Genomic DNA, 24,757 nt, shown 5'->3' on the forward strand with positions numbered 1-24,757 from the left:
GCCATTATCTACATCAATGGAATCCATGTCATAATTAATATTTTTGTAGCAGACCTAAGGGCAACATTTTCATTATATACACAAATGAATATTGTTTAAAAGAAATCTGGTCCATTGTTAAAAACAGGAATTGCTACATTAACTTCCACAGTATCAGAACTGCCACGCTTGTGACAACGTCATAATTGTTAAAATATATAAAAGCTTCTGTGGTAGCAAATTAAAACAAATATCTATTGTCAGAATTTCTGCATATGTCATTTGCTTCATTTGTGATTTATTGGTCAATTAAATCTTAAGGATTAATTTTGACTTTTTCTCAATATTCCATAATTAGTCATATGACAGCACAGCATTTGGTTTGTAACACAAAACACTTAGCAAAATTAATCAACCCTAACTAGTGAGATTTTCTGTACACTTTTATCTCGTTGCCAAATTGCTTGCATCCTTATTAACCAGTTTACATACATCCAATGCAGAAAATAGTATATGCATTATCTTTCCTTCATTGATACTTCAAACAAAATAAATCTGAATGTTAAAATAACTTCCCATTTGCATTTAGACAATTAACAGTGCATTGAATAAATAATGCATTTTAATTTTTTAAAAATTGTGTTAAATGATTGCCTTCTCTTCCTCATGTTTCCAGCAATCAATACTGTGGGAAAGTTGGATCAATCTTAGAAGCCCAAGCCATTAGGCCACCCTGGATATCCTTCACCGATAACGAGGAGAGCTCATTGTCAAGTATCTCTTGCAGGATCTTAACAGCCTTCTGGGAATCATTCCCTTGTTTACAGATAACATAGACTGTTAAGTTAAAGGAAAAGGAATTAGGTCATTGTACCTGTTGGAACAACATTATCATTACAAGACAAATCATTAATAATGGCTCAAATTTTAAGAGATTATCATTTGACCAATTTGTTGCTAGGGCTAATAGTACCCCCACCTTGTTACAAATGTTGTAGCATTTTCAAAAGACTAGCAGCTCGCTCTTCTGATGATAAATGATAACAACTCGCTGATAAAATATACAGTATTGAACAAAATGATTTAAGGAAAATATGTTGTGAAAACTTGAAATGTAGATTTTTTTTATTAGTAAGTCTATGCTGTTTCGGTTACTATTTTCATAGTTGGCTGAAATACTACCCAACATACACTAGAGAGTTAAGTCAAGAGTGCCCCCTGCTGATGGAAGTTCAAACTGATTTATCCAAGATAAAGCAAGAGGCGGTGTACACTTGGCAATAACTTGCATGTTTATAGTTTACGATGCAGTAAAAGTTATCAAACATTTGATGCCAAGAAGCATAAAAGCAATATTATGAAAGGTAGCCATAAACTTGGGCTAAACAAGCAGACTTTAAAGGTGTATCTTAAAAGGAGGAAAGAGAAGTGATGAGAGAGAATTAGCAGAGGGCTCATCAGCTGATGATACAGATGGCCATTTAGCCCATTGAGTCTGCTCCATCATTCGATGAGAAACCAATAATTTATAAGTCATGTTCTATTGCTTCTTTCCAGTATCCTTTGGTCCCCTTACTAACGAAGAACCTATCTATCTTGGTCTGACATACATTTAATGACTTGGCCTCTGCAGCAATGAGCTCCACAAATTCATAACCCTCTGGCTGAAGACATTCCTCGTCATCTCAGGAGCAAAGGGTCATCCTTTTACTCTGAAACTGTGCCCTTAGGTCTCAGTCTCTCCTACTAGTGGAATCATCTTCTCCAAATCCACTCTCCAGGCCTCTCAGAATGTTGCAAATTGAGATTGCCTCATGCTTCAAGTGTAAGATTGCTGGAATCGTACCTGTAAATGTCCTCTGCACCCCCTCAAATGCTAGCACATCCCTCCTTAGATACGTGGCCCAAAATTGCTCACAATATTCCAAATGCCATCTGACCAGAGATCCATCTCAAAGCCCCATCAGCACATATCTGCTTTTGTATTCTACCCCTCTTGAAATGAATGCTACCATTGCACTTGCCTTTCTAACTGCCAACTGAACCCGAACCTTAAGAGAACCCTGAACTAGGATTCCTAAGCTCTTTTGTGCTTAAGACATGAAAAGCCTTTCTCCATTTAGAAAGTACACTTCTACTTTTCCTACCAAAACGCATAGTGTCACACTTTCCCAAATTACATTCCATCTGCCACTTTCTTGCCCACTCACCTAGCCTGTCCAAGTCTTTCTGCAGCCTTCTCACATCCTCAAAGCTACCTGTCTCTCCATCTATTTTTGTATCATCTACCAACTTAACAATACTCTCAGTTGCTTCAAGATCATTACAATGTAAAACATGAATAGTTATGGTCCTAACACTGACCCCTGCAGAACTCCACTACTCACTAGCTGCCATCCTGAAAAAGAGACCCCTTGATCCTTACTGGGTGCCTAAAGTTGTCCTGGTGGAAACCCATAAATTAGCAATGACAAAGAGACCAGGATTGGAATAACATAAAAATCAAGGAAGGTGATAGATGTGAAGGAGATGACAGAGAGGTGTGATTCACTTGAGAGATGTAAACAATTTTTTAAAAATGTGAGGCCCAGTCAGACTAGTAGCCAGTACATATAACAAGTGCATGGGATGATGGGTGATGGTGACTTGGCAATTTAGGATATGGGCCACACAGCTTAGAGTTAACCGAAATGTAGAGGGTGTGTATGAGAGAAGTCAGCCACAAGAGCAATGGAATACTAGAGTTCAGAACAAACAGAAACACAGATAAGAGTTTCAGCAATAAATGGGCTGAGGCAATACCAAAGATAGGCCATGTTATAGATGGTATAGGCAGTGTTGGTAATAGAAGATGTGGGAGTCAGAATCCCAGCTCAGGGTCAAATAGAATTCAGGGGTTGAAATAATCTGATTCATCCTTAGATAATGACTAGTGAGGGCTGAGGTTGGTGAATAGGCAGTACACGTTTATATTTAATACAGAAATTCCTAAAATAAAATGTCACTTATTCCATTTGACAATCTACACTACAATTAAAGCACAACATCTGGCACTCCAGTACCTTTCAATCTGTAGTTAAATTAGAATATTTTGCAATAATGCTTTCTCTGTTCTTCCTTTAATTCAAAGGCATTAATTATCAAAAAAACAAGTTCACTCTAACCTCTCAGTTCAGAGAATGAGATTTTTAACCACATAGTTCAAAATTAACTTGGATTGAATTTAGTGCTCAGGTTACCCATAACAATGTTTCAGGAAAATGTTCAATCCATCCCCATGCAGCACAACTAACCAAACAGAAGTATTCAGGTTTTTCAGACATGATTGCATTTTACTCCTATCAGGTCACATGGACTTGAGACAATCAGATTACTTGTACTGAAGCACCGGTGACTGACTACACTAAGCTCCAGACATAACAAAATGAAATACTAATCCTCAAAAGAGCAGTCTAAATATTTATTTTGGTTCTGCAATAATGGATCTGTTCACACCACGTGAACAGAATGCAAGCTCTTTTTAAAAATAAAATCTTTATCAATTGCAGCACAAATAGCATCTAAAATGTATTTTCTATTGCTGGACTAAAAACCTACATCTGTTCTCAGGTTTTATACGTAAATCATATTCATTATGGCCTATAGCGCTTAGTATAAAACCAAGTATCTGATTAGATTTTTAGCATTCAAGATGTTTCTTTTTCATGCTGTGTGAACCTGAATCCATAAATCTAATTGTTCCATGTTACCCAATTTTCTATCATTTAAGTATAATTCGTACTTTTATCTTTTAAAATATACCATTTCACACTTACCGGCATTGAATTCCATTTTCCACTTTCTTGCTCATTCTATAGTGATTTCTCTTAACTCCAATAATCATTTTTAATGCCCTACATGATGTCACCCCCTCCTTAGCTCTGGAACTGCAACCATCCTAAAACCTAACCAATAGCTCTCTGCTGTTCCGATTTCAATCTCTTGAGCATCTTCCCCTCTCTTTGGGCCACAATTAATCTCAGTGCCTTTAGCCATTATGGTCTACAATATGGAATTGCCTTACTGAATCCCTCAATCTCTCTTTCCTATAAAGACTGTTCTAGAAATCCATCAAGCTTTTCATCATTGTTTGTTTATAATTTCATTTTGGCACGGCTTTGTTTGGCTTAAGCTCTGATAGTTTTGTTTTGCATTAAAGGCAGTATTATAAAAGTGTGTGTGCCAGGTGCTGTACCTATACTTAACAATTTTTTTAAAATAAAGACTACAAAGTAGGCCAACCTCAATTAATCTTGATTATTTCTCTGGCAGGTCATTACAAAATATTTAGATAACAATGGGGAGAAAGTGAGGACTGCAGTTGCTGGAGATCAAAGCTGAAAATGTGTTGCTGGAAAGGCGCAGCAGGTCAGACAGCATCCAAGGAGCAGGAGAATCAACGTTTCAGGCATGAACCCTTCTTCAGGAAAGGGGGCTCATGCCCAAAACGTTGATTCTCCTGCTCCTTGGATGCTACCTGACCTGCTGCGCTTTTCTAGCAAGACATTTTCAATTTAGATAACAATGTTTAGATTAGGGAAAACACAGTAAATGGTGTTTGGCGGACAGCTAAAAAATGAATACAAAAATTGACCAAATTACACACAGAAATGCAAAAATGACTTATGCTCATTGCCAAACTCCTAGCTCTGTGGTACAATAAATATAGGTTTAGAGTTATAACTGCAATATAAGGATGATGATAAAACATGAAACAAAAACAAAGTTCTTGAGAAACTCAGCAGGTTTGGCAGCATGACCTAAAGGAAGGATACAAACGTAGTCAAATTTGCAGATGACAAAAACAGGTAGAAAGGCAAGAGAGATAGAAAACATTTTACAGAGATCTTAATAGGTTATGTAAGTGAGCAAGAAGTTGGCAAATAGAGTGTAATGTGGAACAAAGAAAAATTGTTCATTTTGGAAGGGATAACAAAAGAACAGACTTGGAGGCACTTATACTGTATGAAACACAAAGCTAGCACACAGGTGCAGAAGATAATTAGGAAGGCTAACGGAATGTTGGCCTTTATTTCAAGATGGATGGAGTGCAAGAGTAGGGAAGTCTTATTGCAACTGTAAAAGATACTGGTGAGACAACATTTGGAGTACTGACATCAGTTTTGGTCCTGTTCTTTAAGGAAATTATAGTACTTCATTCAGGCAGTTCAGAGAAGAGTTCTCGGTAGGACTTTCACAAAGCCATCAGAGATGCCAAGAGACAATACCAGACTAAGCTAGAGTCTCAGACTAACCAAATGAACACACATCGAATGTGGCAAGGCTACAATATAATGGATTACAAAACAAAGTTGAATAGAATTACTGACAACACCACATCCTTTCCCAATGAGCTCAATGTATTCTATGTTCTTTTTGAACAGGCCAGTGAAATGATATCATCTGGCCCAACAGCCTTGGGCGCACCTGCATCCAGTCACCTCCGCAGATTTCAGATTGGCCTCGAGAGTGAACCCACGGATCACGACTGGTCCGGATGGAGATCCTAGCCACACACTCAGATCCTAAGTGGACCAGCTGGCCGGAGAATTTGCAAACATCTTTAACCACTCTGTACTATGGTGTGAGATCCAACCCCTCTGCCTTCTCAGAAGACCTCAGAAATTTGGCATATCCACAACGATTCTTACCAATTTTTATAGGTACAGAGGAAACTCGGTTATCTGAATACCAATTATCCGAAAATCGGATCATCCGAAGGAGATCGCAAGGTCTAGATGGAAACATTACATCAAAGACATGTTTCCAACAGTGACCGTGTCTTTTGTTTACAGGGATTAAACAGGCACTGTCTCTCTCTCACACATACAAACACACACACACACACACACACCCCCACAAAATTTCCTCACACTTTCCCCGGAGTTCTACAGAGGGGTGTACCCTTACCCCCCCGCCCTGCATCCCAGGAATAATCTCTCCAACATTGTCCTGCACAGGGCAAACAGAAAACCGGTCAAAAATTTGCAGTCAAACGTTGTGTGGGGGTGTGTGCGCGCGCGTGTGTCTGTGTGTTATTTGGAGACTTATCCCACAAAGGCAGCTGCAGCAGTCTTGTTGCTGGTGTGCAGTCCAGATGGGGGGGTGGGGTTGCTGTGTTAGGGGTGGGGGCTCACACACTTTGTGCCAGGGGGCGGGGTTGGTTGAAGGGATGGGGGTGTTGGTGGTAGGGTCTCGCACACTGTGTGATGCTGCAGTCTCCTGAATAGGGAGCAGACTTTAAAATTGAGCCCCAGAGGAAAGCCATTTAAATCGATTTTCCGAATAATCAATTATCCGAAAGAAATAGTGCCCACCCATCATGTTTGGATAATCGCGTTTCCACTTTACACCATAGAACACATCCAGTTTGGCATGGCAAATACAAAAACAGAAGTTTCTGGAAAAGCAACTATTGCTCGAACTCCCCCATGTCCTAGCCTCTTATCACACACTCCAGGTCTTGTTATCACAAAGTCAGCCATTACACACTACCTATTGTTAGTCACTAACACTTCCCATTACCAGCTATCCACCCTCCCAGCCTGATCATTATCGACTCCTTTGTCCAACTGTTCTTCTCTCTCTTTGGACTCTATTCCTACCTATCATTTACTTCTCACCCTCTTTCCCCCCCACCCTATCTTGTATATAAAATGCATATTTTCTAGCTACCATTAGTTCTGAGGAATGGTCACCATACCTGAAATATTAATTTTGATTTTGCTTTAAAGATGCTACTAGACGTGCTGAATGTTTCCAGCAACTTCTGTTTCTGATTGACAGCGTCCACATCTTTTGGTTTTTATTTGGTATGGCAACTGCTCTGCCCAAGATCGCAAGAAATTGCAAAAGATGGAAACACAGCCCAGTCCATCACAAACACCAGCCTTCCTTCCACTGACTCTGTCTACACTTGCTACTGCCTTGGGAAAGTAACTATCATAATGAAGGACCCTCCCACCCAGTGATTAGCTCCTCAACCTTCTTCCATTGAACAGAAGATACAAAAGTCTGAAAGAAGCATACCAACAAATTCAAGAACAACTTCTTTCCCTCTGTTATCAGCCTTATGAACAGACCTCTCATATTAGGTGACCCTTCTCTGCACCTTTTCTATGATGTATCTATAAAAATTGGTAAGAATCATTGTGGATATGCCAAATTTCCCTGGTCTTCTGAGGAAGCAGAGGAGTTGGTGTAGTTTCTTGACCATGGTGTTGATGTGGATGGACTAGGATAGATTGTTGGTGATATTTCCTCCTAGGATCTTGAAGTTCTTGACCACCTCCACCTCAGCACTAATGGCATGTCCTCCATTTCACTTCATGCAGTAGATAACCAGCTCCTTCATTTTGCTGACATTGAGGGAGATATTGTTGCTTTAACTCCATGCCATCAAGCTGTGCATCTCTTTCTTGTACTCTGTCTTGCTGTTGTCTGAGATTCGATCCACAACTGTGGCATCACGAGCAAGTGTAATAATTTATTCTGCATTCTATTCTATTACCCTGATGTATTTACGCAAGGTAAGATTTATCTGGTTAGCATAAAAAAAACTTTTAACTTTGCCTTGGTACACGTGACAAAAATAAGTCAAATCAAAGAAGGTTCATTTGCATGATCGCCAGTATGGAAGGGTTGTTTTAGAAGCAAAGGTTAAACAGGTTGGGACTCCGTTCATTGAGGTAAACTTTCATTCTTTTAAGTTCCACTGAAACATATAGGATGCTTAATGGGCTTGAAAGGTCAACGAGGAGAGGATGTTTCCCTCATGGAAGAGTCTAGAACCAGAGGAATAGTCTCAGAATAAAGGGGCACCAAGACAAGACTAAGGTGAGGAATTTCGTCTCTAGCAGGATGGAATGTCTTTGGAAATCCTTGACAGAGTTGTGCAGGCAGAATCCTTATGTATATTTAAGGTTGAGATCTATAGATTATTGGTTAGTAGGGGAGGTTGAGGGTTACAGACAAAAGGCAGGAAAGTAGACACGAAGAATGTTGGATCAGCCATGATTCTGCTGAATAGCCAAGAAGGCTCTAACGGCTGAATGGCCTATTCCTGTTCCTATTTCTTATAATCTTGTGGTTATCTATAGCAAGTTAAGATTTTGAGTCCACTGACACTCCATAAAAATTGAAAGTAGATTGGAAACGGTGATATTATGCTGATGACTTTGGTGGTGGGGGTGGGGGTGGGGGGAAGAATGGGTGAGATGAATAGAATACCTGGAGATTCTCTTGATGTGTTCTGTTCACTCCTTTCTCCATCTTCCTCGCATCATCACAAATACCCAACTTTCTCACCTTACACTGCAATCATACCATATTATTTAACACCATATTTCATGTTTTACCAAGCTAATATGCGAAAAACACTTACATTAACTTTCACCTCTTCTCACTAGCGAAAGCAATCTTTCATTAGTTACCCACTCAAAATATTTCACATTAGTCAAGACAGATTTTTGATCTCCAATGAAGTCAAAGGTGGGGAGCAGGCAGGAAGGTGGAGTCAAAGCCACACCAAATCATCTATGATCTTACTGAGTGGCAGAACAGATTTATGTGACCTCTTCCAGTTCTTTTTCTCCCTTCCCCAACAATATCATTTTGAATACTTCTACAGATCATCCTTAACTTCTACTTTCTAAAAGAAAAATAAAATATTTTTCAAAGGTCTTGTTCATAACTATAGCCTCTCATTCCTGCTATAAGAATCTAAGGAATAGAAGCAGGAGAAGATCATACGCCCATTACCCTCATACACCAAAAATATATTGCAGTCTTAAATATACTTAATAACAGAACATCCACATTTCTCTATAGTAGACAATTCAAACTATTAACAATGCTCCGAGTGAAGATACTTATCATTTCACTCCCAGCCAAGGGAGACAATTGCACAGTATCAAGCACCTTCAGAACCTTACATGTTTCAATGAGATAATCTCTTATTCTTTAAACTTTAGCAAGTATAAACACAAATTACTCAGCATCTGGTAACAGGGCAGCCTTTTATCCAAGGAATCAATCTGGAGAACTTGTTCCGCCTCCAATGCAATCCTTCCTTAGAAGGACTCCAACGTGATCTCACCAAAGTACTACACAATTGCAGCAAGACTTCTTTCTCTTGTACTTCAATTCCCTAACAACATATTATTTCCTTTGTAACTGTAAGTTGTATTGAGTGTTTCCTCTAACTTGCATGGCCACTGAGTTCCTCCAAGGTTCAGCGCATGCTTACCATTATGCCAATGCACTTAGGTCCAGTTTCAAAAAAAAAATCCACAGCCACACATGACCTTGGGGGTCAATGTACTAAAAATTACTGTATTGGCTGTAATTTATAATGCTTCTAGTGGCACTTTACCAAATGCTTTTGGAAATCAGAATAGAAGAATATAAGAACTTGGAGTAGGACTAGGCAATTCAGCCCTTCAACCCTGCTCCATCATTTAATACAATCATGGCTGATCTCATCTTCCCCTCAACTCCACTTTCCTATCCATTCTCCACAACCCTTCAATCTATTACTAATTAAAAACCTGTTCGTCTACCTCCTCCTTAAATTTAGTCAATGCCCTAGCATCCACTGCACTTTGGATAAGTGTATACAATACATACTACATCCACTTGATTCTCTTGTTCTATCCTGATAGTTACATTGTTAGAAAACTCTAACTTGTCAAATACCTGTTGTAGGATTATCATGAAGACATTGGATTATTGTTGTGGTTCTGTTCACCGAGCTGGAAGTTTTTGTTGCAAACGTTTCGTCCCCTGGCTAGGAGACATCATCAGTGCTCTGGAGCCTCCTGCGAAGCGCTTCTTTGATGTTTCTTCCGGTATTTATAGTGGTCTGTCCTTGCCGCTTCCGGGTGTCAGTTTCAGCTGTCCGCTGTAGTGGTTGGTATATTGGGTCCAGGTCGATGTGTTTGTTGATGGAGTTTGTGGATGAATGCCATGCCTCTAGGAATTCCCTGGCTGTTCTCTGTCTGGCTTGCCCTATGATAGTAGTCTTTTCCCAGTCGAATTCATGTTGCTTGTTGTCTGCGTGTGTGGCTACTAGGGATAGCTGGTCGTGTCGTTTCGTGGCTAGTTGATGTTCATGTATGCGGATTGTTAGCTGTCTTCCTGTTTGTCCTATATATAGTGTTTTGTGCAGTCCTTGCATGGTATTTTGTAAACTACATTAGTTTTGCTTATGTTGGGTATCGGGTCCTTTGTTCTAGTGAGTTGTTGTCTCAGACAACAGGAGGCTCCAGAGCACTGATGATGTCGCCTAGCCAGGGGACGAAACGTTTGCAACAAAAACTTCCAGCTCGGCGAACAGAATCACAACAACAAGCACCCGAGCTACAAATCTTCGCACAAACCTTGAACATTGGATTATACTATGATTTTCTAAGTGTACTGTCAAGAACTCCACTCCAGCACTGTCCTGATGACTGATGTCAGGCATTGTTCTAACATGTACGTTTATAAGTTTTCTAATATCCTTCATGCAATATGTTTCATAAAATTCCATGAAATTATTAACTTTTGTTTGAAAGCATTCATGTTCGTGAGTCAGAAAATTGCATTAACTAAATGACCAAAATTGACTGTCTACCATGGAACTCACTGTGATACCTTGCGCACACAAATTTACTGCTGTTTGCCTACAAACTAACAATAATGCTTAAAACAACAATTAATTGGCCATAAGACATTTGGCAAATGTAAAAATTTTTTCAATCTCCCAACTGTTGTCAAACCATTCTCTTGGCTAAATTTAACATCACCTCCTTGCTATTATGTCTACTATCTGCATATATAAATATCAAATACAAAAGCAGGGTAGAAACAGCTAGGGGTACAGTTGTTTTCTTAAAAGGTGACAATTTTGGCAGAACTCCCATTGTATTCCCTACATCTGTACACTCAGTGACATCCTCAAATAATTCATTAAAATTTAGTACAGCCTCACTACTCAACAGCCCTTGGATTTTGTAATGTTCTGCAAGTCAGTTTAATTCTAGAACTTTATTGTCTTTTAGTTTTCTCTTATACCTTGCTTTTCTTAAGGAAACACCAAGTGTAGATACCACTACTTGAAAAACAGAACTCATGACAAAGATTTTACTTAACATTATTGTTTCACTCATTTTCCTTTAGACAACCCTTCCACATTATTATGTTACAAAGCAAGAACTCAATAAATATATTTAAGCTAAGGACATAAAAGCTAACGTGCATGTAATGTGGTTTTTATTAAATTCTGTAACAGGGGAGGAACAATAGGACTGACGCAGAGTGATAGAAAAGCAAATCCATTTCATGTTCACCAAAGCCTTGTGTGTGACATTTTACCTTAATTAGCAGGTTACATCCTTCTCCAAAACTTGAATTTGGGATCGAAAATGCCAATTTTGAAGGGATGTTGAGATGGAGATAGCCAGAGAAAGAGCAAAGGCGTTGTGTCAAAATGTTTTGCCTCTGTGAGGAGGATTGTCAAAGAATACAGCAGGATGTAGATAGATTGCTGATTTGGGCAGAGGAATGGTAATTGGAGTTTCTTCTGGACAAATACAAGGTGATGTATTTTGGAAAATCAAACTCAGGTACACACACTGTACACACAGACCAAGAGCGCCATCAACTGAACTATGACAAAGTAATCATTCTAGGACAAGTTAACCAAAGACATGCCAGAGAGAGAGAGTTGTTGGAAGCCTGGTTTTCATCAAAAAAGGACATCAACAAACACAGAGATAGACTCCGTGTACAAACTGCTACAGAGAAGACCCAGAAATAACACTCACCCCAACAGAACAGGCCATATAAAAACCATAGGGACAGAACAACAGCGCTTCATTGAAGTAGCACAGATGATGTTACCCAGAATGGCATTGAAATGGCTGCACGATAGCCCAGCAGCTCAGCGAGCTAACCAACCACCTCATTCATAATCCGATTTACAGATCTTTGCAAAAGCCCTCAACATCAGAAAATATTAAAAATGTTCTCGGTCTTAAATTTCACAGATCTCCAACAATTTGCTAATGATATGAAAAGTTCTGCTTTAATTAACACCATTACTAGACTGTTTTTGGTTAGTTTTTAACACTGTGGATTAGTTTGAATGTATAATGTTTTGATAGCTTCTTTTAAAATCCAAAAGTAAAAAAATGAACATAATTTTTTTTAAGTTTGTGTATAAGTTGATGAGAATATTCAAGATCCCAATATATTTTATACTTAATGTTAATGTGAGCTTGCTGGGAAAATATTTACCATTTTTCAGGCAAAATGTTTCTGATTTTGTAATACATCAAAATAATTAAGTTAATTAACAAAGGGAAAATGCAATCTGAAATGGGATTTAAGCTCAAGCATAGTGGTTTAATTGAAAGAGGAGCTTTGTACCACAGAGTGAGAAGACTTAAGATTCATATTCACATGTACAACTTCCATTTTCCCTCATTGTCACGGATGCGTAGACGAATCAAGTTTTAGCTTTACACCTACTTTATGCATATGTTACATTTGAAGTAGGTATCCGCTAAACTTTTGTGTAAAAGCATTTAAAATCAACATCGTTACCCAGATGCCCTTTCCATACAAATCATTGTAGGAGAAAACAGTTTTGAGCACACCTTGGCTATAACTACAAAAGTAGTGTGACTCAACCATCCTCCACTATTACATTTCTACACAACCACATAGCTTGCCTCTTAGACCTGCTCTGAAGTTTCTGGCAGAATTTATTTGCTGCAAAGTTGTTAAGCCATCAAAGGGCAATTGAAGGAACATGAGTTGCATCCTGTGATTGAAAACACATTGCTCCACTCCCCTCATTTCAAAGCCTTACAAATTGGCATTAAATCAATTTAGTGTACAAAGCTAGAATTTAAAAAATGGAAGGAAAGTTTGTTCATAGCCTGTCAATAGTTGTGTATAATATGATATTTTCTCTCCTGAAAGCAAGCTGAGATTTGGCACTGGATTCAAGAAGAAAGTGAGGACTGCAGATGCTGGAAATCAGAGCTGAAAATGTGTTGCTGGAAAAGCACAGCAGGTCAGGCAGCATCCAAGGAGCAGGAGAATTGACGTTTCGGGCATGAGCCCTTCTTCAGGAATGAGGAGAGTGTGCCAAGCAGGCTAAGATAAAAGGTAGTGAGGAGGGACTTGGGGAGGGGCGTTGGAAATGCGATAGGTGGAAGGTGGTTAAAGTGAGGGCGATAGGCCGGAGTAGGGGTGGGGGTGGAGAGGTCAGGAAGAAGATTGCAGGTTAGGAAGGTGGTATTGAGTTCGAGGGTTGGGACTGAGACAAGGTGGCAGGGGTGGGGGGGGGAAAATGAGGAAACTGGAGAAATCTGAGTTCATCCCTTCTGGCTAGAGGGTTCCTAGGCGAAAGATGAGGCGTTCTTCCTCCAGTCGTCATGTTGCTATGGTCTGGCGATGGAGGAGTCCAAGGACCTGCATGTCCTTGGTGGAGTGGGAGGGGGAGTTGAGGTGTTGAGCCACAGGGTGGTTGGGTTGGTTGGTCTGGGTGTCCCAGAGGTGTTCTCCGAAACGTTCCGCACCTAGACGGCCTATTTCCCCAATATAGAGGATGCCACATTGGGTGCAGTAAATGATGTGTGTGGAGATGCAGGTGAATTTGTGGCAGACATGGAAAGATCCCTTGGGGCCTCGGAGGGAAGCAAGGGGGGAGGTGTGGGTGCAAGTTTTGCATTTCTTCTGGTTGCAGGGGAAGGTGCCGGGAGTGGAAGTTGGGTTGGTGGTGGGGGGGATGGACCTGATAAGGGAGTCACGGAAGGAGTGGTCTTTTCGGAACGCTGATAGGGGAGGGGAGGGAAATATATCCCTGGTAGTGGGGTCCGTTTGGAGATGGCGGAAATGATGACGGATGATACGATGTATATGGAGGTTGGTGGGGTGGTAGGTGAGGACCAGTGGAGTTCTGACCTGGTGGCGATTGGAGGGGCGGGGTTCAAGGACGGAGGAGCAGCAAGTGGAGGAGATGCGATGGACAGCATCGTCGATCACGTCTGGGGGGAAATTGCGGTCTTTGAAGAAGGAGGCTATCTGGGTTATACGGCATTGGAGCTGGTCCTCCTGAGAGCAGTTGCAGCGGAGAGGAAGGAATTGGGAATACTGGGTTCAAGAAGCTTGTAGTTGACAGGTTTTTGTTTAAAAATATAAAAGACAAGCCTCTCATGAACTATTTCCTTAGACTGAAGGCACTATACAATACTCTAGCTCTTCCTTTAATTCTTGAAGTGGATTCAGCAACATTTGCAGGGACTTCGGAAGAAGATCTAAACTTAGTTTCATATGTGGTACGTGAACCTGTGATATGAAATTTTAAACACGAGGATTTCTCAATATATGAAATGCTAATTATAAAAACAAACCTCAAAATATTTATAAATCTTGTATGAAGCTTAAAACGATATATTGTCCTTCATTGCTAGGGAGATAGAGTTTAAAAATTGAGAAGTAATGCTGCAACTGTATAAAGATTCTGGTAAGGCCACATCTGGAGTACTGTGTACAGTTTTGGTTTCCTTACTTGAGAAAGGATGTACTGGCACCGGAGGGGCTGCACAGGAGGTTTACTAAGTTGATTTTGGGGTTGAGAAATTGGCTCATGAGAAGAGATTGAGTAGGCTGGGACTATACTCATTGAAATTTAGAAGATTTTAGGAGGGGTAGTGATCTTACAGAAACAAAACTACGAAGGGAATATACAAGATAGAAGCAGAGAGGTTACATCCACTAGCGGGTGGAACTAGAATAAGAAGGTATAGCCTCAAAATAAGGAGGAGCAGATTTAGGACAGAGTTGAGGAAGCATTTTCTCACCCAAAGGGTTGTGAATTTCTGAAATTCCCTGCCTAGTGAAGTAGTTGAACCTACCTCATTGAATATTTTGAAGGCAAAGATGCATACCAAAGATTTCAAACTAGTCATTAAAAAAAAAGTCACTCCAAAAGCTAACAATATGCTTATTTTGAAAGAAACAAAAAGCATAACTTAATGGCAAGAGGAGTCACTGGTTTTTTGGAACATGAATTTTTCAGTTATTAACAAATATAAATTATCTATTGTTAATTTCACAATCCAAAAGAATAAATTTATGCCATTAATATGAATACTCAAGGGTTCTGATGTTAAATGATTAGGCAAACAATTTATATGTCTTAGAGCTCTTTTTCTCTATTACCAAAAAAGTAATGTGGTAGATTGGTCAAGAAGTGTGAAGTACGCTGAAAACATTTATGATCCAGATCTCCTCGTTCTCTGAATGAAGGCATGTTCCCATGTCAGATGTTCTCAATCCTTAAGGGGACAGGTTTGCATATTATGTGTCTTCATTTTAATAGGCACACATCCACAAGAAGTTAAAATCATTCAAAGTGGTTTAAACTTTAGATTATGGTTTAAGTGCAAAGATTAAATGAATGTCACCTTTTAATGCTTTTCCATTAAAACGTTTGTTTAAAATTAACAAATGACAAATTTTCTAGAATGTGTTGAGATGTGACCAGAAGAGTAGACAAGGGTGAATCAGCAAATGTTGTGTATGTGGACTTTCAAAAAGTTTTGACAAGGTTCCACACGAGATTAGGAAGGAAGATTAATGCTCATGATATTGGAGGTAACGTATTGACATGGATAGAGAACATGGCAGACAGGAAGGGGTAGAAAACTGGTTGTCAGACAGGAAGGGGTAGAAAACTGGTTGTCAGACAGGACAGACAGAAATCAAGTTTGCAGACAAGAAGCAGAGTGTTATAGTAAATGGGTCTTTTTCAGAGCCACAGACAGTGACGAGTGGGGTCCCACAGGTTTCAATGCTGAGATCTCAGCTGTTCACAATATACATTAATGATTTGGATGAAAGAATTGAAAGCTATTTATCCAAATGTGCAGATGACTCTAAGCTGGGTGGCAGTGTGTGCGGTGAGGAGGATTCTTAGAGGCAGATTCTCAGAGGCAGAAGGATGACTTGGACAGTCTGGCTGAATGGGCAAATACTTGGCAAATACAATATAATGTGGATAAATGTGAGGTTATCCACTTTGGTCGCAAAAACAGGAAAGCAATTATCTGAATGGCGGCAGTTTAAAAAAAAAAGGTGAGATGCAACAAAACCTGGGTGTTATGTTGGAACAGTTACTGAAGGTTGGCATGTAGGTGCAGCAGGCAGTGAGGAAAGTTAATGGCATTCTGGCCTTCATAGCAAGAGGATTTGAGTATCAGAATATGGATGTCCTGTTGCAGTTATACAGGGCCTTGCTGAGGCCACACCTTGAATACTGTGTGTAGTTTTAGTCTCCTAAACAATGGAAGGACATTCTTGCTATTGACGGATTTCAGCGAAGGTTCAACAGACTGATTCCCGAGGTGGAAGGACTGACATAAGGAAAGACTGGATCAACCGGACTTGTACTTGCTGGAAACTAGAAGAATGGGTTTGGACAGTCTAGATGCGGGAAGAATGTCCCCAATGTTGGGGAAGAGGTGAGGTTGCATTTCTTCACTTAAGAGTTGTGAACCTGTGGAATTCTCTCCCACAGGAAGTTGTTGGGGTCAGTTCATTAGATATATTCAAGAAGGATCTGGACATAGTCCTTGTGGCTAAACGTTCCAAAGGATGTGGAGAGAAAGTGGGAATGTGATACTGAGATTGCACGATCACATTGAATAGCGGTGCAGACTTGAAGGACCAAATGGCCTACTCCTGCAGCTATTTCCCATGTTTCTATGTTAAGCTTTGTACAAAAATCTATAGATTTGTAAATTTATAAGTCAGAAACTCTTTTACCACCAAATCCTTATCAAAAAGTGTTGTTGCACTGGTGCATAGATAATAACAACCCAGCAAACAGTCCAATCATTGACAGTACATTAGTTAAATTAAAACCAATTTCATTCTGCTAAAACCTAAATTTTATTTTCTCGATTAATCATACTACATAACATTTGCAATCAGAAATTCAGAAAATGCAGGAAGTGATCAAGACAGTACGAGCTATAAAATACTTCAATTAAAAAAGTAGAGTGCAGTGTAACGAAGGGTCGTATTTTCTTCAGGATCTTCTGATCAGTAAGGTTTATAAGTAGTTTTGAAAAAGGAAAAGCAAAAGCTTAGATTGGAGGTGATAGCGCAGCTGTAGTGTCATTGGATTAACAGTCCAGATCCAATGTCTGAATACATTGGATTTACATATCATCCACAGCATGAATTTGAATTCAAATTTTAATAACTCGAATTTAAAAACAACTTAATCTAATGATGACCATTATGGTTCTCATTGCAGTCATCTCAGTTAGCTAGACAGCTGGTTTGCAATGCAGAGCCACAGCAACAATACACATACAATTACCGTATTGGCTGTGCTAAAGCCCCACCTTCTCAACTTTGCATCTCGCCTGAGATGTGTTTTCCCTCTAATGAGGCAGTAGTCTATGGTCCCCTGGGATTAGGGTGACTTTCACTTTCAGGTTGCATCTGGGATGGAGTTCTTGCCAGGGTGTATTGCTCGTAGTTTTTTTGGGGGTTTAACCTAACTCAGCAGGGATACAGGAACCAGGAGAGTATATTAGAAAGTAGTATCAGAATGCATAACATTTTGGGAGGTTGATAGCACTAGAACCGAGAGCTGATATAAGGAGTCAAAGGAAACAGTAACAATGCCTATAATGCATATGCACCAAACTTTTATTGACTGGCACCCTTGGGACCTGCAGTATGCCGGTTGATCAAATATACCAAATAATCAAGGGATCCACATATTCAATGTAAAATCACACACTATGTAAAAGAAACATAATGCAGAAGATATACACGTCACTGTTATACTTTATTTACAGCATTAACCACTTAAATAAAAATCATCAACAGAGAGCCTTCTCACTTACATCTTCAACTGACTACTTGGACATCACAGTAAATTGTAGTATTTGAGGAGAAATTGACTCGAAATTGGAAACAACAGCAAGTACTCTAATGTTGCTGTCACTCTGCATTGATATTTCATGATTTGGAGATGCCGGTGTTGGACTGGGGTGTACACAGTTAAAAATCGCACAACACCAGGTTATAGTCCAACAGGTTTAATTGGAAGTACACTAGTTTTCAGAGCGACGCTCCTTATCACCTGATGAAGGAGCGTCGCTCCAAAAGCTAGTGTGCTTCCAATTAAATCTGTTGGACTATAACCTGGTGTTGTATGATTTTTAATTTGATATTTCATGTGGCCATTCAATTGAACAAGTAGATTTACACTGAGGTCAATAAATTTTAAAAAACTATAATAATTGGACAGAATAATATAGTAAACTTCACAATAATTTTTCACAGTTTATTGAGAGTGGCAGTTCCTAAAGTGCTGGTTAAACAAAGTTTGCTGTAGATAAACAAATGGATATAGTTAAGACGACAGGTCCAGATTGCCTAGTGGAATTATGATGCCGTGGTGATTAAGGAGACCTGGCTCAAGGCAGAACATGCCTGGGTGTTAAATATGAGGAGAAAGTGAGGTCTGCAGATGCTGGAGATCAGAGCTGAAAATGTGTTGCTGGAAAAGTGCAGCAGGTCAGGCAGCATCCAAGGAACATTCTCATTCAAAAAAAGTTGTAAAGATAGGCCCAGCAATTACAGACCAGTCGGTTTAACTTTGGTGGTAGGAAATATCTAGAAACATTTATTCGGGATAGAATGAATAGTCAAGTGGAAAAATGAGTTAATTTAGAAGAGTCAACACAGATTTGATAAGGGAAAATCCTGTCTAAATAACTGAATTTTTTTTCTTTAAAAAAAATAGCAGAGCTTGATGAGGGCAAGGCTGTTGACATGTGCATGAACTTTCAAAAGGTGCTCAACACAGCATCACACAACAGACCCGTAAGAAAGTGATGGATCACAGAATAAAAGGGATACTAGCAAATTGGATATAAAGTTGGAAGAGTGGTAGGAGGAACAGTAATGGTTAATAGGTACTTTTCAAGTTGGAGGAAAGTTTGTCGTGAGGAGACACACTTCAATACAAAAAAAGGTACAAAATAAACTGTACTGTTCTAAAGATGGTAGACCAGCAAAGAGACCTGCGTATATATATCATTAAAGGTGGTAGAACAGGTAAACAGAGCTTTTAATACAATATTATACATAAGCTTCAGAGTGCAAGAGCAGGAACGCTATTCTGAACCAATGTTCAATAGTGGTTAGATCTCAGCTAGAGTAGAGTATTGTGTATAGTTCTCGGCACCATGCTTTAGAACAGATGTGAATGCATTTGAGACAGTGCAGTAAAAGGCTTGCAAGAATGATTCCAAGGATAATCAGTTTCAGTTAGAGGGAGAAATTGGGATTATTTTCCTTAGAGAAGGGGGATTCAATATAGGTTTTAAAAATCAAGAGGGTCTGGATAGAATAAATAGGGAGAAACTGGTTTGTAAAAACAGGTCACATTTTTAAGTGTTTTGCAAAAGAAGCAAACGCGAGGTGAAAAAAAAACCCATTCACTCAGCAAATGGTGTGGATTTGGAATGCTCTCCCTGTGAGGCAGGTTTAATTGAGACATTCAAGGTGGCATTGGATGACGACTAATTAAATAGAAACAACAGACAGTTGTAGGCGAAAGGCAGGAGGTTGGCACCAAGTCAAAATGATCAGACAGCTGAAACATAATAGGCCAACTGGCCTCCTCCAGTACCATAACAATTCAGTGACTCTGAATTTAAAAGCACAGTTTAGAATTCTGAAGCAAAAGCGTAAATGTAAAACCAATAAGTGTTTATACACATAATACATTGTGCACTACACCAAAAATATTTAGATTTTAATGCCTCGACTGTACTTATATTAGAAAATATAAAAAAGTGTAATTGCCTTGGTACTGAATTTGCTGTCTAGTCATAACTAACTGAAGTTTCTGTCCAACTTTCCTTCAAATTTAGAAGAAAGATTGCCTGTTGTTTGCAATTGTAGATTTAGACATTACTAACAAAGAAAACTTTATATATTCTGGCAATTTTACTTCCCTATCATAATTGGAATTTGGATATCTGGATTGCAGACACTGGAAAACACAGCTCAAGGACAAATGAACTGCAAGTATTTCTGCAAAAGCTCCTTCATGTTAAGCTCTCAGCTTTTAAATAGATAAATCCCACAATTGTTTGTGCTTGTAAGGCCCAGTGCATAATAAAGTATATTTTATATGCAGGAAGAACTGTACCTGGGAAAGCAGCAGTTTCATCTACTGCCTCCTTTCTACTTGTGATGATGCGATTCTGTAAAAGCTTCATGTATTCAGTATTCTTTTCCTCTAATTTAGCCAATGGAAAATCTGGCATCATGTATAGGAAACAATTGTACTGTGCTCTTTGCATTTGAAAACAAGAATATACATTAATAAAAAAAACATAGTTTACAGCTACAATGGTTACCTTTAAAGCAATTACTGTCATAACTCACAGGGGTAGTTTGTTGGAAATCAAGTCCACTATTCCCAAAGGCATCACAAATGTAAAAAATTGATTAAACCATCAAACTGCCCAATTCTTTGTAACTGTTTAATTCAGGTTAACAGAATGTATAAACCAAGATCTTTTTCTATTAACAGCAAAATAACTACTCATTGTAATCAGACTATTTTTAATCAATGGAAATAAGTGGACAAGTTGATTTGCCAATCTATAATTGTATAGTTTAAACTTTAGGAGAACGTGAGGACTGCAGATGCTGGAGATCAGACCTGAAAAATATGTTGCTGGAAAAGCGCAGCAGGTCAGGCAGTATCCAAGGAGCAGAAGAATTGATGTTTCGGACATAAGCTCTTCTTCAGGAATGGAGATCAGAGCTGAAAAATGTGTTGCTGGAGAAGCGCAGCAAGTCAAGCAGCATCCAAGGAGCAGGAGAATCGACATTTCGGACATAAGCCCTTCTTCAGGAATTCCTGAAGAAGGGCTTACGTCCGAAATGTCGATTCTCCTGCTCCTTAGTTTAAACTTTAACCCCTTTTTAAAACTCCAATACACATACAATTCGACACACAAAAAAGACAAGACCAGACACAAACATTATGGGTAGAGAGAATGAATAAAAATCGTCAGAAGCACAGTTCTGCCACAAATCTGGATCACAGATACTTATTGTTTTCTTTCAGATCTGTGTTGATAATACAAGGTTGTGACCAGACCAATTCACAACCTTTCACACAGTGGTTGAGGATTTGCCCTTTTAGTGTCTGAGGTGATTTTCTCTGCACCTCCTCAAGCTATAATACTATATGCTGCATCCTGTTTATTACCCTAATGTACTAACGTAAGGTATGATTTGTCTGGTTAGCATGAAAAACAATACTTTTCACTATCAGTACATGGGTTAATTAAAAAAAAACAATGTTTATTCTGTTGTTCTTTTGAACACCAATCTGCAAAAACACCCAAGTAGTAATGTTTGAGGTCATAATTTTGAAATTTTAATGTAAACATGAAAGGAAATTTGAAGGCTATTTAGCTTCTTCACTTGTTAATTTTATTCCAGCATTGAGCCTACCAGAATTCATAAATGATCATCAAAACAAATTTAAAGGATACAAATGGAATGAGGTAGTTTGCAAATATCAACTTCCACCTGAGAACGAACATCAACCAGAATATGAGGAACACCTTGATCCAAAAGCTGTTTATATTCCTGAAGTGATTGATTAGAAAAAAATAATTGTTAATAGCCAGACTTTGTGAACAATTTAATAGGTTCCAGTGGGTGATGTCAGTTTATGAACTTCAAAGTAAGTTGCAACATGAAAAACTTTGTGTTGATTTACGGAGGCAAGTTGTTTTATTATCAGGCATATACAATGTAGTATATCAACATGTTTTCAATGACAAATACAGCTGTAATACTTCTGATAAACTCATACAATGAAGTAGAAAATACTTGATATGGAAGTTAAAATTGCTTATCTTACCTGTACAGTTATTCTTTGTTCTCCAGTTAATAAATGAAGTGTCCTACACTAAAATTGGAAAGTATAGGAAATGGGAGAGATCATGAGTTAGAATAACCAACAGGATATAGAGCTTTATACAGATAACATACACATTAATAGTTTACTGCAGATTCGAATAGGATAAAGGAATCGTAGGACAGGCATTTTTGTTACACCACCTCTTCTACTTAAGAGACATAATTTAAATTGTACAAGAACGTGCGATCATCTCCGTTTTAAAAAACTCTCCATAAAGTCGGAATGTGATAGCCTAGTCGCATTAATCGCTAGACTGTTAATCCAGAGACCCAGGTAATAATCTGGGGACCTAGGTTCAAATTCCACCAAAGCAGATGGTTAAATTAAGAGTCTAATGATGACTACAACTAGCAATTGTTGGAAAAACCCATCTGGTTCACTAATGTCCTTTAGGGAAGAAAACTCCCACCCTTACCTCATTTGACCTACATGTGACTCCAGACCCACAGCAATGTGGTTGATTCTCAACTGTCCTCTGAGTAAAGAGGGTTGTGCAATAAATGCTGGTCTAGCCAGCGACGCCCTGATCCCGTGAATGAATAAAACTAATTGCCAACAATTGCATGCCTCCAAACCAATTCAATTTTTTTTTTAAGAGATTTCAAGAAATTATAACTATACAGAAAAAAGAGCATTCTCAGATGAACATACAGGACTCTACAGAGTTGTGAAAATATCAGCTGAACTGCTGACAACTCCATTAGTCGTGTCCACCATAGCCACCTGGTGGATATAGTACTAAATGAATATGATTGAAGGTCCTTATTTACTGGAATACAACATAATGGATTTGTATGAAGACAAGGAGATACAAAGCTGGCAGATGCATTTATTCTAGCTAGTACAGGCAAAACACAACTTTCAGAAAAGGCTGGGTGAATGGCATGGGATCATGATAATGTTTGAAGTACATTTTGTGTGTTTAGAAGTTTTGAATATTTCGAGTGAATTCTTCATAGAATTTCACAGAATCCCTACAGCGTGGAAACAGGCCCTTCGGCCCAAGTCCACATCAATCCTCCAAAAAGTATCCCACTCAAACTCATTACTCGACATTTACCCCTGACTAATGCACCTAACCTAAACATCCCGGAACACAATGGGCAATTTAGCATGGCCAATTCACCTAACCTGCACATCTTTGGATTGTAAGAGGAAACTGGAGCACCCAAAGAAAACCCACGCAGACACTAGGAGAATGTGTAAATTCCAAACAGACAGTCTATCACATTGTCTTGTTGGGTAGATCATTGAACATCTAATTTTAAAAACGTGCAGATATATTAAATGACAATCGACCTGAACATTTCTTTTATCTCTAAGAATCTGTGTTCCATTGTTCTGCTTGTGATTTAACTTGAAATAAAACTCAAGCTTCTCCCAATATCCACACTGGTTCATTAAATGCCATTTGTAAATGACATCTTGACTCGCTACGCTACTTTGACCATATCAATTTAGTTACACATGCAAATCCGACTAATTTGTGTTGAGTTTCTGAATCAAGTCCGTTGATCAGAAACAATAAAGGGCCCCAATACTTATACTTAGGTCAATCATTTCAGTAGATCTTCTAGTCCCACATAATTCCTTTACCTAGTACCTGCAAACATCTTTCAACTAGCTTTTTGGCTGCTAATAAAGTTTATCCAGAAAAACACTGTAAAAAAGCTTGTGATCAAGCGTTCATGAGGAATTTTAAGAATACTATATGTGGGCGGCACGGTGGCACAGTGGTTAGCACTGCTGCCTCACAGCGCCTGTAGACCCGGGTTCATTTCCCGACTCAGGCGACTGACTGTGTGGAGTTTGCACGTTCTCCCCGTGTCTGCGTGGGTTTCCTCCGGGTGCTCCGGTTTCCTCCCACAGTCCAAAGATGTGCGGGTCAGGTGAATTGGCCAAGCTAAATTGCCCGTAGTGTTAGGTAAGGGGTAAATGTAGGGGTATGGGTGGGTTGCGCTTCGGCGGGTCGGTGTGCACTTGTTGGGCCGAAGGGCCTGTTTCCACACTGTAAGTCTAATCTAATCTATATCTAAAGTTATCCAGCATTCCTTAGGATATTCCTTCCTTTTAAGCAACAAAATAGAATCAGTCTTCATGGCACAAGAAAATAATTTGGCTTTTTTTAAAATTGTGTCTCCAAGTGCATACTGTAAAAATTCATCAGTTCAGATTCCTCTATTAAATTCCAGTTTCTCACGTGTCTGTCCATTTTCCTAGTCTTTAACCAATAAGAGTCAGTTGGCACCATCCTTACCATTTATACATCATCGAGATTGTTGAATGCAAATATTGAAATTTTTCTGTATCCCACAATCCAACTCATTTATACATGTCATTTTTAAACCAAGCTAACACTGAACCAACTTTTTGTCGTACTCTGTCCAACCCTTTATTTCCATGCTAACAACATCAATGGTCTTCCCTTTCGCTATCTCTTCAATTAAAAATTGAAATCAGATTCATAAAACATAATCTGCCTGTTACATATCAGTGCTGGATTGCCTTCATTAATTCAAATCTATCAATCAGTCTGTTGATCTTTTCCCTGATAATTGTTTTTCAAACTTTATCCACTACTAATATTAAACTTACTGACTATAGTTACGAGAAACATCCTTACCTTCATTGTTAAACAGGAGTGTCACATTGTCACTTTTCAATCTTCTGGCACTTCTCGAGATACAGGAGAAGTTTGGAAGA

General features: G+C 39.0%; 1 protein-coding gene across 1 annotated transcript in view; it reads right to left on the bottom strand.

The window, feature by feature from the left end:
* Positions 1–270: 270 nt before the first annotated feature.
* Positions 271–24,757, bottom strand: part of mocs3 (molybdenum cofactor synthesis 3) — a 67,998-nt gene continuing 43,511 nt past the window's right edge. The window contains exons 10-13 of the mRNA XM_060830843.1: positions 21,995–22,042; positions 21,621–21,717; positions 20,258–20,368; positions 271–816 (exon numbers count right to left, since the gene is read on the bottom strand). Coding sequence (XP_060686826.1) covers positions 659–816; positions 20,258–20,368; positions 21,621–21,717; positions 21,995–22,042 — 414 coding nt within the window. The 3' untranslated portion in view covers positions 271–658. The remainder of the gene's footprint in view (positions 817–20,257; positions 20,369–21,620; positions 21,718–21,994; positions 22,043–24,757) is intronic.

The sequence above is a fragment of the Hemiscyllium ocellatum genome, chromosome 10 (genome assembly GCF_020745735.1).
Source record: "Hemiscyllium ocellatum isolate sHemOce1 chromosome 10, sHemOce1.pat.X.cur, whole genome shotgun sequence".
In the NCBI taxonomy this organism is placed as follows: Eukaryota; Metazoa; Chordata; class Chondrichthyes; order Orectolobiformes; family Hemiscylliidae; genus Hemiscyllium; species Hemiscyllium ocellatum.